General features: G+C 37.9%; 1 protein-coding gene across 2 annotated transcripts in view; it reads right to left on the reverse strand.

Annotated features, from left to right (window-relative positions):
• The window catches only part of LDAH (lipid droplet associated hydrolase), a 107,655-nt gene that overhangs the window by 15,936 nt on the left and 77,272 nt on the right, over positions 1-14,447 (reverse strand). For both annotated transcript variants that reach the window (XM_028099467.2, XM_028099466.2), the window contains exon 6: positions 2,956-3,038. In XM_028099467.2, the coding sequence (XP_027955268.2) occupies positions 2,956-3,038 (83 nt within the window). The remainder of the gene's footprint in view (positions 1-2,955; positions 3,039-14,447) is intronic.

The following is a 14,447-nucleotide window of genomic DNA, read 5'->3' on the forward strand; positions in this document are numbered from 1 at the left end:
GCAATCAGCCCAGTGGATTTTTCAGAGTTAAAAAGGCCCATTTTCCTCAAGAAGATAAAAGTTCTCTTCACATGGACAATGGGAATCCAGTGGTAGAAAATCTGAATGTAGAGCCAAAGCCTGCTGATTATGGTATGATAGTTTTCTAGGGGATCCGAAAGAATCCCAAAGCCATCCACATGATGTAGTAGAGAGACTACTTTTAGACTTTCTTGTGGCTTCCTGACTAGATGGCACAAAGACACATTTTTCAGAACTGTTTTAAAATTTGTTGAATAATTGAGATACCTTATTTTTGCAACAAAATATGTGGTTCATGGAGTCTCCACACGGGACAGTCCTGGATAGGTAGGAAGTTTTTGAAATCCCTATGTTTGCGGCTGAAATGGGACAGAGTATCCTTGACTAGAGTATCTAAAAAGGGATATGTCTCGTCTTGGGAATTGGTTTTCAAGTTGAACCACGTATCAGGATTGTTTGGAAGGAAGGAGGCAATGCTCATCACCTTCCTAAGACTCTGGGCCCTTTCAAGTTTCCTTATTTTCTCAAGCAGACTGGGACGTCTGTTGAATCAACCTTCACCAATATTAAATTACAGCATGTTTCCTCTTTCTTCATTACAGAAACAAAAAGTTGCAATAAACTTCCTGTCTCTCTGTACCTCGTTTCGCTTAGGAACTGGAACTGTATTATTCTAGTGGAGAGATCAAACTGAGCTGGTACAAAGGATAATCAATTAATGGCAAGGTAGTTTTGCATCATTAAACTAAACAATGCCTTGCTTTCCCAAGTTCCACAAGTCCCTTTAGTGCTGTCTCAAAAAACAAAACAAAACTATTCTCTGTAGTTGGAAAAGTTTATTCCTGTGACTGTGTTAATAATAACCTTGAAATGGCCTGCCATCTACCATTATACCCCCATTTCTCTTTTAAAAGTTTCAGTGAACTTACAGTCCTGACACAGTTACCATAAGCAGACTTCGATCTGGGAATGATTACACTTGCATATGGATTTAACTTAGGACAGGAATAAGTTAGCACCTTCTTGTGACCTCTTTCTGAGCACAACATACAAACAGAATCCAGAAATGATGAGTATTTTATAGCAGCTGGCTTCCACAGGTGGTAAGACAGGCTTCGACATGTGATGGGTCTAGTCATTCTGCAAGTGTGAATTTTGGAAGTGGGTATCTTACTAACTGGGAATTGAGTTGTTTTTATGAACTTCTGGCCTTGAGAGCTTAAATGCATTTTTGAAACAAATTCACTTATAATTTAGCTGAAAAATAAAATACTGTTTTTGTATTTTTACATCCTTCAGTGACTGGAAACAGCTGAAAGTCCCGAAGAAAGTGTTTTTCTGAGGCCCCAACCTCCCCCATTCAGCTAGTGAGGGTTTCCTTCTGGCTTCAAAATTTCAATCTCTAGCCAAATGCTGTTTTATAAAAAGATGACCACTATGGCCATAAGTCAAACACAGATTTTCAAAAGTCCTCTCTGAGTGAAGCTCCTATAGATCAATATTCTGAAAATATTTTTTTTAAGAGAACATATATATTTTTTGCTTTAAGATAATTGTATTGGGAGATTCTAGAAATACGAATTAACACTGTAGCAAGCTGAAGTCAAATGTCTCAAAGTTTATGAAGACATTCTAAACCCAAGGGGAGGGTATCTGAGATTTGACTTGCAGACTGTAGGTTCTTGGGCCCTGGAAGAGGTGACCACTCAGCAGGGCTCACTGCATTGGGCTCTGCAGATGTCACAGCTCAGCACTGACTGTAAAGCTCTAGATTCCAGATTAGCACAGCTCCCCAGAAATATATAAGCACATACGTACTTTAAAACGTTCTAGTAACTACATTAAAAAGTATAAAAGAATGCATGAAATTACTTTTAACAGTCTATTTTATTTATCCCAATAGTCTAAAATATTATCATTTCAACATGTAATCGATATAAAAAATATTTTCTCTCTTATGGGTACTAAGTTTCTGAAATCCAATATGTCTGTTATGCTTACAGCACATCTCCTTTCAGACTAGCCACAAAGAACCACACGTGGCTGGTGGCTATCATATTTAGACAGTTCAGTTCTATCCTATTCAGAATGGACAGCAGACAAATGATGCCATGGGAGTACCAGAGCCACCAATTCTAGGGTTCTTAGACATATTCTCAAACACAGTACCCTCATAGTTTCAGAGACTGGTGCTTCCAAATGTGTTTGTGTAAGACTCTAACATTTGGGGGTGCCTGCGTGGCTCAGTCAGTTGGGCGTCTGCCTTCGGCTCAGGTCATGATCCTGGGGTCTTGGGATCAAACCCCCCATCAGGGTCCCTGCTCAGCGGGGAGTCTGCTTCTCCCTCTCCCTCTGCCCTTCTCCCTGCCCATGCTCTCTCTCTCTTTCTCTGAAATAAATAAATAAAATAAAATAAAAAAAGATGCTAACATTTGGAGCAGTTAACTCCCAAATGCTAAATATTTCAATCTTTGCCCTTCTGCACCTCCTTGTATAGAAATCTGGTCTTGGTGTCAGAGCTGAACATTCCTGTTCTAATGCACTGGAGAATAAAGAAAGACAGGCTGAGTCAACAGGTCATAGTGATATTAGTTCTTGTCCAGTGTTTTACTCACATTTTGATATAACTCAATTATTCAATAAATATTATTGAGATCTCCTCAGCATAAGACCCTAGACAGAAGCACTGATTCTAGAAACAAACCTAACAAAAACAGGTGGTAAACTTTATTTAAGTATATACTGAAGTGTACAGTCAGCTTTACTGACTTCCTATGCAACTTTCAAGAACTGCCTTATTTGAACTAGAAGTAGAACTCTATGTGAAATCTACAAACCCTGAGGTCTTACAGACTCTTAACCAATTCTAGCACTTCATGCTCAGTAAATATTTCCGCCCATCTACTTACTTCCTTGCAGCACCAAAGTGATTACCTTAGGTAAGTATGCCTTTATGGTTTCGTTGTCTCTCTTCACCACCTTCATCATTTCTTGGCCCCCAAGGTAGGCAGCGTTAGCTACATTTAGAAAAAAGAGTCAAACACTTAGAATACAGAGAACGAACACAAACGTCACAAATGTCAAATTAATTGGATTCAATTCCTGTTCCCCCTTTTCCTTGCAGCAAGCACTGTCTGATGTGAGGTGTCACAGAGGCCAAGAGAGGTATGTCCCCCTCACCTGCCTTTCTCGACAGTGACACACAGCAGTGACAGGACTGCTTAACGTTGGCCGCCACAGCTGATGGTGTACGGTGTGCCCGATCAATGTGTTTTTGTGATTTAAGGATTGTAAGGTTTCTTTTTTTTTAAGATCTTTTTTTTTCTTTTAAAGATTTTATTTATTTATTTGACAGAGAGAGAGACACAGCCAAAGAGGGAACACAAGCAGGGGGAGTGGGAGAGGGAGAAGCAGGCCTCCCGCGGAGCAGGGAGCCTGATGTGGGGCTCGATCCCAGGACCCTGGGATCATGACCTGAGCCGAAGGCAGACGCTTAATGACTGAGCCACCCAGGCGCCCCTGTGATTTAAGGATTAAAAGCACACACTTCTACAGCTAAATCATGTATACCAGGGAAACTGCATGCAGTTACTAATGTGAAACTTTCCTGACCTTTTATTTATTTTTTAAAGTTACAACTAAAATGAATGTTTATTTTAAAATAGGTTTAAAGGCTCCCTAAAGAGTTTTTACTGAGGGTTAGTTCCATTGTACTGACTGCATACTGAGCAAAGTTGACCCTCTCCCTTTCAAGATGTCACATATCGGAGAAAGAGAAAGAGAATCAGAGACAATGTGAATTTATGTGGCTTTCTTAGACTGGTCTGCAAATTTTCATTAAATGCTGTGTGCCTTGGGTTCCATTTTGATTGGTATATTATTGTCACTTTGCCTGCTTTTCTGTCATCATCTGCCTAGTATATGTGTCCTTTTCTTTATTTTTCAATCTTTTCTCGTTTTAAGTATGTCTCTTGAAATCATAAGCAGACCTCCTTAAAAATGTAATTTGAAAGTATCTCTTAAATAAAGGGACTTAACACAGTCACATATATTAATATAAGAGAGATCTGGTCTGACTCCAGTCATCCTGTTTTGTATATGCTTTGCTTTCTTTTGATTTCCAACTCTCCTTTCTACTCCCTTTAGTGTGAATGATGTTTTCTTCTCCTATTTATTTTAAAGTTCATATATTTTTTTTAAGTAATCTCTACACCCAACATGGGGCTTGAACTCACAACCCTAAGATCAAGAGTCGCACGCTCTTCTGACTGAGACAGCCACATGCCTTTACTATCTCTTAAAAATTTCTTTTCACTAAATAGTGTGAAAGCACGAATTCTATTTTTATTCACCAAGTGGTTAGCTGTACCTAAAATTTTGGAAAACTTGTATTTTTTTCTATTGCTGTCTGGAATTAATCAGTGTCAATAATCTCTCCATCCAAACAAGGTGGCCCCTGGCATCCTGCACTTTCCTCATGCCTTCCTTCTACCCTGTCTCCTCCTGGGAACTGTAGGTAATAAACTCTTACTCCAAAGGCAGTTCTCCATGCCTGTCACTTTACCACTGTTGATTCAAACAAATTCTAGACACTGTAAAACAAGGAGGCCGAGCTGGTATTCTGGGGAGGTCAGTGCCCTGGTTTTGTAGGGCAGAGTAGTGGAGGGGAGAGAGCTGCCGAAAGAGGGGGTGGGGAGGAAGCTCCAGAGATCAGCAGAGGGTTCCTCTTCAGCTCCAGCTAAGTACTAATTGGCACTATCATGTCGGACACCACCAGAAGCTGGGGAAAGAACCACCTGAAAGGACTTGGAGGGAACAATGCCCAAACTGGGAGTACTTATTGTTCCTACCGGCCTAGTAGGAAAATCTCGTAATTCATGGTGTACCAACTATAGAACTTGGAAAAGTTTTGCCTTGGTAGTGGGGTAAAATTAGCCCTAAACTAAATGTGTCTTGCAACCAACTAACAGAGCTTAAAAGCAAGAACAGAAAGTATCAAACTATTTCCAAATAACATAATTGTCCTGTAACAAAGCTCAAGAACATCTACATAAATACAAAAATATCCAGCACCCAAAAAGGTAAAATTAACAATGTAAAGCATACCATAAACAGTTATCAAACATGCAAGGCAAGAAAATACAACCCAAAATAAGGGAAAAAAATAGTTAAAACTGACTCCAAAATGACAAAGATAATAAAATTGGTAAACATTCAAGTAATGGTGCTGGGAAAACTGGATATACATACACACAAGAATGAGCTGGACCACTACCTTATACCACATACAAAAATTAATTAACAATGGATCACAGTCCTTAATTTAACAATTAAATCTATCTATAGAAGTCTCAGAAGGAAATATAAGAATAAATCTTTGTGATCTCAGATGAGACAATGGGTTCTAAGACATGACACTAAAAGCACAAGTGAGAAAAGGAAAAGTAAACTGGTTTTCATAAAAATTACCACCGTTTGCACTTTAAAGGACCCCATCAAGAAAGTGAAAAGACAGCCCACAGAATGAAAAAAAAATCGTATATCCAAAAAGGATCTAGTATCCAGAATATATAAAGAACTCTTTATATAAAACTTGATTAAAAATGGGCAAAAGGGAGTGCCTAGTGGCACAGTTAGTTAAGTGTCCAACTCTTGGTTTCGGCTCAGGTTGTGATCTCAGGGTCATGAGCTTGAGCCCTGCATTGGGCTCCACACACTCAGCTCAGAGTGTGCTTGAGTTTCTCTCTCCCTCTTCCTCTGCTCCTCACCCCCATGCTCGCATGCACTCCCTTTCTCTGTCTGAAATAAATAAATCTTAAAAAAATAAAAATAAAAATGGGCAAAGGATTTGAATAGGCTTTACTCTAAAGAAGAAGTACAGATGGCCAATAAGTGTGTGAAAAGGTGCTCAACATCATTAGTCATCAAAGAAATGCAATCAAAACCAGTGTCATATCACATCACATCTAACAGGATGGCTACAAGAAAAAAGACAAACAAAAGCCAGTGTTGACAGGGATGCAGAGAAACTGAAGCCCTCATACATTGTGGGTGGCATTGTAAATTGGTACAGGCACTTTGGAAAATAGTTTGACAGCTGCTCAAAATGTTAAATATAGAGTTACTGCATATATCCAGCAATTCCATTTGTAGGCACAAACCCAAGAACACTGAAAACAGAGGTCCACACAAAATTTGATGTGAATGTGTACGGCAACATTGTCCATGATAACCAAAAAGTAGAAACAATCTGTATGGTCATCAACTGATGAATGGAAAACCAAAATATGCATAAAATGAATATTATTGAGCAATAATGAAGTACTGATACATGCTACAACATGAATGAATCCTGGACACACCATGCTAAATGAAAGAAGCAAGTCACAATGGGCCACGTACTGTATAATTCCTTTTATGTTAAATGTCCACTATAGGCAAATACATTGAGAGAGAAAGTAGATTAGTGGTTGTCAGGGACTGCGGGAAGGTGGAAATGGGGAGTGATAGGCATGGGGTTTCTTTTTGAGGTGATCAAAATATTCTAAAGTCAGATAGTTGTCAAGGTTGCATTACTCTGAGAATATACTAAAAAACAACCACTGAAGAGGGAGTTTTATTGCATTTTAATTATATCAAAATTAGGCTATTTTTAAAAAATTGGTATTCACAGATATTGAAAGTTTTATAACCTATTCCATATATTTGAGAGGTGAGAAATATTGAGCATGTTAAACAGAATTAGGGAAGATATAAGAAAGACTCATATCAAACTTCTAGAGATGAAAAATACACTGGATGGGATAACAGCAGAGTAGATATCATAAAAGAAAAATTAGTGAACTGAAGACATAGCAATAGAAACTATCCAAAAGGAAACAAAGAGAGAAAGAAACTGGGGTGGGGGCGTGGCAAGGGGAAGAACAGAACCTCAGTGAACCACAAGTGAACTTCAGAGTGGTGTCATACATCATATACCATGTAACTGGAGTCCCTGAAGGAGGGAGGTACAGAAAAAATACCTGAAAAAATATTAAAATATTACAACCATAAACCCACAAATCCAAGAAGCTCAAAGAATCCCAAAGTACAAGAGCCATGAAGAAAACTATACCAAAGTATATAATGAATGGCTGCAAACTAATGATAAAGAGAAAATCTTAAAAGTAGATAGAGAAAAATGGTATACAGTTCACCCTTTACAACATGGGTTTGAAGTGTGTGGGCCCACTTATACATGGATTCTTTCTGATAAATACAGGACAGTATTGTAAATGTATTTCCTCTTCCTTATGATTTTCTCAATAATGTTTTCTTTTCTCTAGCTTACTTTATTGTAAGAATACAGTATATAAAAATGCAACATACACAGCATGTGTTAATTGACTATGTTATTGGTAAGGCTTCTGATCAACAGTAGGCTATTAATAGTTAAATTTTTGGAGAGGCAAAAGTTATACACAGATTTTTGACTGCACAGGGGGTTGGTGTCCCACCCCTCATATTGTTCAAGGGTCAACTGTATTACATACAGAGGAACTAAGAGTTAACATGACAGCAGATTTCTTCTTGAAATGATGTAACTAGGAGACAATGGAGGAACATTTCTAAAGTAACAAAAGGGGAAAGCTTGCCAATCTAGAATTCTATAGTCAGTGAAAATAGCTTTCAAAAATGGGAGAAAATACATTTCCAGACATACAAAAGCTGAAAGAATTAACTATCAGTGGAATTACAAGAAATGTTATGAGAAATACTTAAAGCAAGAAGATGATATCTGATGGAAATTGTGTCTACACAAAGAGATAAAGGACATCAGACAGTAATTATGTGGGTAAATTTAAAATACATTTCTCTGTTATTTATATCTCTTTATAAGACGATTGACTGTTTAATCGAAAACAGTAATAACATATCAAAGAAGTAAATATATGACAACAGTATCACAAATGCTAGGAGGGAGAAAGGGCTCACTGTTGTTGAGTTTCTTATGGCATACTTCAAGTGGTATAATATCATTTGAAGACTGTAAAAGTTAAAGGTGTTCACTGTAAATCCTAAAGTGACCAGTGACACAGCAAAACAAAGAATGACTAAGAAGCCAATGAAGGAGATGAAACCATAAAAAATACCCAACTGATTCACAGGAAGGTAGGAAAAAAGCAAAAATGGAACAAAGAACATAGGAGACAAATAGAAAATATATGTCAGGATTACAGATTTAAGCCAGCCCAATTCATAACTACATTAAATATAAATTGTCTCAACATTCGAATAAAAAGGCAGAGTGGGTAAGAAAGCAAGATTCAACTATTTGCTGCCTACAAGAAATGGATCTTTCATATAAAGACATAAATAGGCTAAAAGTTAAAAAATGGAAAAAGATACATCATGCTAACATTAGCCCAAAGAAAGGTGGAATGACTATATTAATATCAGAAAAACTGGATTTCAGAGACAAGAATATTACCAGAGATAAAGGGTCAATTCATCAGGAATGTATAAAAGTCCTAAATGTTTATGCACCTAATATGTTTGAACTTCAAAATATGTGAAGTAAAAACTAATAGAAATATAAAAAGAAACAGATAAATCCACAAATACAGTTGGAGATTTCAACACTCATCTTCTAATAATTGATGAGAACAGTTAGAAAGAAAGTCAGTAAGGATACAGAAAATGACACCATCAATCAACTTGACCTAAGTGACATCTACAGAACAGTCTCCCCAACAAGAACAGAATATATATTCTTTTCAAGTATCCACAAAGCATTTCCCAAGTCAAGTCACATCCTGGTCCATAAAACATGTATCAATTAAAATCATATAAAACATTTTCTCTTGCCATAATGGAGCTAAATTAGAAATCAATAACAGAAAGATACCTGGAAAATCGCCAAATATATAGAAATGAAATAACCCATTTCGAAATAACCCCTGGGTCAAAGAAGAAATCTAAAGGGAAATAAGAGACTATTGTGAAGTGAATAAAAATAAAAACACATCATATCCAAATTTGTGGGACATGACCACAGTAGTATTTAGAGAGCAATTTATAAAGCACTAAAAACCTATTTTAAAAATGGAAAAATATCTCAAATGAATGACCTCAGTTCCACTGTAGGAAACTAGAAAATTAACTCCAAAGTAGGGAGAATAAAGTAAATAATATTCATAGCAGAAATTAGTGAAACAGAAGGCAGAAAAACAACTGAGAAAATAAATGAAACCAAGAACAAATTCAGTAAAATTGATAAGCCTTTAACCAGACTGATCAGGAAAAAAAAAAAATACATGAGAAGACATGAGATAGAAAACATTTTCAATATCAGGAAAGAGAAGTGACACCCTAAAGATCTTACAGACGCCAAAAGGATAATCAGGTAATCTTGTTAAACAACTTTATGCCAAGAAATTCAACAAATGAGATAAAACGAACAAAGTCACAAATTTTAAGCTTACTTGAAAACAAACAGATAACCTGAAAAGTCTTTTATCTAAATTTATAATTTAAAGCCTTTTCACAAAGAAAACTCCAGGGTAAGAGGACTTCATTGGTCTGCTCTACCAAACATTTAAGGAAGAAATAATACTGATTTTATATAAACTCTTCCAGAAATGACTACACATATATGGATATTGGGTTTTTGACAGACAGAGGTAGCATTTAGAGCAGCAGAAAACAGTGGTCTGTGGTAGGCAGAATTCTAAGCTGACACAAATAATCCTTGCCTTTCTACGGTCTCCTCCCTTTTGAGTGTGGGTGTCACCTGTGAATCTGATGACATCTTACCCCCATGAGTAGGTTATGTTATACAGCAGAGATGACTTTACGAATGATTATCCTGGTGGGCCCAACCAAATCACACAAGTCTTTCAAAATCTGAGTTTTCCTCTGGCTGGTGGGAGAAGAGGCAGTCAGAGATTCAAAGTGCTAAAAGGATTAGAAGTACCACTGCTGGTCTGAAGCTGGAGTTCATGTGGAAGGGAACGAAGAGTGACCTCTTAGAGCTGAGAGGGACCCCTGGCTCACAGTGAGCAAGACAGTGAGTACCTGAGTCATAAAGTCACATAAACTGGACTTTGTCAACAACCCAAATGAGCTCAGAAGTGGATTTTTGGATGTGCAGGGCCATAAGGGAGGTTTTTGAGATCAAGGCAACAGTGACTCTTGAGCTGGGTGGGAGTTACATGGGAGTTTACTTTGGGATAATTCATGGAGGTAAAAACATTCATGTTTTAATCACTTTTCTGTAGTGTTATTCCTGAATCAGAAACAACTTAAAAATTCAAATAATTTATAAGGAATTTTATATTTCTAAAAGTAATTTTTTTTTTAATCAGGGAATGTACCTCACCCTGTCTTTATTTCTATTCTTTTTTCCCCCCTGATAATTTCTGATCTAAGTATACTTTAAAGAAAGTAATATAGCAGTTCCTTTCCAGTAATTGCTCCAAGGAAGCCATCTTTTTCATTCCTCAGAAATGCTCATAACACAACACAGTGGTCAGAAATAATAATACCAAATGGACATGTAATTTCCTAAGGGGAAAACACATTTCTCTTGGCAATGACTGTCAACAGCATTCCTGGAAACCCAGCAGAATTCAGAGTTTCAAGCACCACAGTGAAGGAAATATCCAGGGGCAGGAGTAATGGAAACAAAAACATGAACATGAAGGAAAGAGAATGATTTAGAAGAATGTGAATGAATTGTTTACTTTTTTCCCATTACAAATCTAAATACAGGTATAAGAAAACTCACCGAGGAGTCTAATATTCTATTCTATTTACTACTGTATCTTCTGAAACCTGCTTAGTGTTCAAGTATCACTACAGGACTTCCCCTCGCAGGAGAGTGGCGATTGGAAAGAAAGGAGTGGGGGCTGACGTTGGAAGACCAGTAGGACTTTCAGCTCACAGGTCAGATGGCATCACTAAGTTCTCCAAGTACACATAATTTATGACGGAAAACTGCTTTCTGTTGAACTCCATCACCTATCTTGATGCTATTCTGTCTTTCTGGAAAAATCCCAACTCATCTTCAAGTCCAAATTCATTTGTCTTCTTCTCCCTTCCTTACCTAGGTAGAACGGATTTCTCCTTTATTGGCACCACTCATGCTGGGCATCTGTTCTTATGATAGCCCTGTGACAGATGACAATTCTTCACATTTGTCTCCCTTGCCATGCTGGAAGTGAGCTTAAAGGCAGGAGCTTTATTTCATTTACTATTCTTTTCAGGGCGTAGCTGAGTACTTGGTTCATGGCAGATGTCAGTAAGCGTTGTTAAATGAAATGGGAAGAGACTGAGCTGGTGTTCGTTTTTTGGGGGGATGTGGGGGAGTGGTGGCCAGAAGGAAAAACCTGCTGCTTTCCTTGAAGTGCTGCACGAGCTGACATTACAGTGGAGACCAGAACTGAAGGCAGACGCACACGGACACTGGTGAGCTGAGCTGGGAGGTACTGGTATAAGACTAGCACAAATCACTGCAGGGAATAGGGAGAGTCTAAGAGATTCTGTTGAGACTGACCAAAAATTAGGCCTCATAAAGCACTGGTCTCAGCAGTGAGGGAAAATGCAGAGGGAGGTACACCCACAGTGAGTGTACGCACACAGTTTTCCGAGGTAGAACTTGGGGACTGGAAGCCAAGTTGTCTTGCTGGTTTGGTGACAGGTAATCTAGAGCCTCCTGTAAGGTTTCACAGTAGAATGCCCCTGTTTGTTTGATTTTGCCATTATACTGGTTATTATAACCATCCGTTTAGTCTGCAAACAGATCATCTTACCTCTGTGATGCTGAGTTCACCAAAGGGAAAAACACAACTCAAGGTGTATGATTTTTTTTGGGGGGGGGAATAATACAACTTTTTAGAGTAGCAGATAATATATACATATAAATTTCTTTAGAAAAATATAGTAAAACTTTCATTGAATCATTGAATTCTAAATCTGAGATGATATTCTAGTGTTGTATCCAATCACCTTTTGTCCTAAATCCTAATACCGACCACATACACATACACAAAACTTTTCTGTCATGTTGCATTTTAGGCTAAATTTCCATGAATTATTAAAGCTGCAGTTGCTTTTTAACAATAGATTTTTCTAAGCTACACACATAAATGAGAGAATAGGTAACATGGGAATCTGGTTTTGTCTTACTCAAAAAATTATTCTGAGATTGAGTTAAAAATATTTTGAGAAGAAATGTATTCTTTTCATATCACTGTAAATGTTTAAAACAGTTATTTCCATATAGATCAAGGAAAGGAAAGATAATGAAAGTTTTTTTTTATAAGAATGTATGCAACAAAGTAACAGAACCTACCAGGAATGCCCTTTGCACTATGATTTTCTAGATAGGTAACTGAAAGGAATTAAAACATGAATTTGGCCTAACTAATGAAAAGGCTCTAGAATATTTTTTAATTATCTTGACCTGTGATATTGCTAAGCTAAAATATATTTGCTTTTAGCTTTGATCAAGAGATCCAACTTAGCTGTCTCAGTGAAAAGTCTATTTCTTATGAAACAGAAGAACATCTATTGTAAAGAAAATATGCAGTAGCAAACATTCCAGAATTAAAATTAAACTAAAAAAACCCCATATATTTTCTTTAAAAACAACATTTAAAACAATCTAATTACGTAAATTGATCTGATGAACATGGTGGTACAGTTCATAAAGTATGCTAACTAGAATCAGGGTACTCTTTGAATGCTGGGTAGGAAGTGATGTTTCACTCCCTCAATCTGCTGAAGAAGGCTAATGCGTAGACTCCCAGCCTATAGGAAGTGCCCTCTTTGCCAAAAGTGCAATAGCATTTGAAATACTTGAATATTTTGGTTCCTTGAATTTTTCAGACCTTACTACAACAAAAAAATATGTGTATAAACTAAAGGATACAGAAAATCAGTGTCTATCTAGATAGGGCAGGATTTATTATCCACTATTTGGACTAGCAAACTTCCTCCGTTTGTTTCTGTGAGATTTTTACTGGAGCACAGACATTACATAATGTGCAAACACTGCAAGGCTTCCTAAAAGTCAAGCGGGTGTGTTAAAGGTCACTGTCTAGATGACAGGAAAGCCGGAGAAACAGGTCTGCAGGGGATGTCACGGATGGCACAGACCACTGAGAATGATCTTGGAGCCAGTCTTCCTTTCCCTTGGTGAGCCCTTTGTATAACCTAAAAATCATACCTTCTGACTCAAGTGGGTTGGTTTGAATACTGATTACCTTCACCATTCATAGGATACAAGCTCGGCAGGAGCCCACTAATCATTTGCAAAAGCCCAGGTCTTATGAGTATTGGTCTTGCTCACCTGAGACCGTCTTCCTTTTATAGTAAGCAAGGTAATGGGAATCACCTAAGGGATAGCCAGGGCAAGCCCGGGCAAAGGCAGTTCCCGGGGTACTTGTTGCAAGAGGAGACAAGGGTGATGTGGGATCCCAAGGAGACAGGCAGGAAGAGGTGGCTAGGATGACTGAAATGATCGGTTAAGGATCAGCCTAGGGTCACTACCAGGAGACTTAATTAAGACCCATGTAAACCACGAACCAAGAACCCAAAGAAAAAAGACAAGTAATTTTTGCGTGCTTTGCCTTTACCCAAGGTACACAGACCGAGTGGGTAATGGGGAAAAAGACCCCTGAAGTACGGCTCACTTGAACATCAGAAGGCCAGATCTAGAACAAAGAGGATAGAGAATCAGGGAAGGAAGGATGGCAGAAATAGCAGACCTGTGCTCCAAAAGTTTGTTTGCAGATTCGTTGTTTGGCACAGAGATGAAGCAAGGCAGCTGGGAGCTCAGTCTAGAGTCTAATTTGTACATAGTATCACTCTACAGTGGTTGTGTGGAAAAGGAATCCCAGGGCTCCCCAAGCAGCAATGTGGCTGGAAGGCTCTGGTTGCCTTGAGCCAAGGAGGGTAGTGTGTCATGTCCGAACTATCTTGTTTCTTGATGCCTGCACTTGGGGTCCTCTGGAAGACACAGCAGGAGGCCAACTGCTACAGCTGGATGGATGATTCCCTTCTCTTACGTGCAGCTTAATCAGCCCACTTCTCAAAGAGGGTGCTTAGAACTCTGGTGTAGAAAAATTGGAAAATACCTTTATATAATTACCTCTTTTAGTTAAAAACATTAAACACTTTACTATATGTCATATGTGTTACATAGTCACTAAACATATATAGAAAAACAAATAAAACTTTCATATACTCCATGTCCTGGTTTGGGTTTAGAAAATATTTCTAAGGAGGTATAAGAAAAGCACAGGTGGCTGCCTATCTAATGCCTATCTGAAACTCAGATGTTTTGGGTGAAGTGTTCTATTAAAGTCTATTAAATCCTGTTGGTTGATACTGTGGCTGAATTCTTCTATACCCTTGCTAATTTTGTCTTGTTCTATCAACTG

Source organism: Eumetopias jubatus, unplaced genomic scaffold, assembly GCF_037043125.1.
Source record: "Eumetopias jubatus isolate StellerSeaLion01/CBP00866 unplaced genomic scaffold, mEumJub1_p1.0 scaffold_9, whole genome shotgun sequence".
NCBI classification, from domain to species: Eukaryota; Metazoa; Chordata; class Mammalia; order Carnivora; family Otariidae; genus Eumetopias; species Eumetopias jubatus.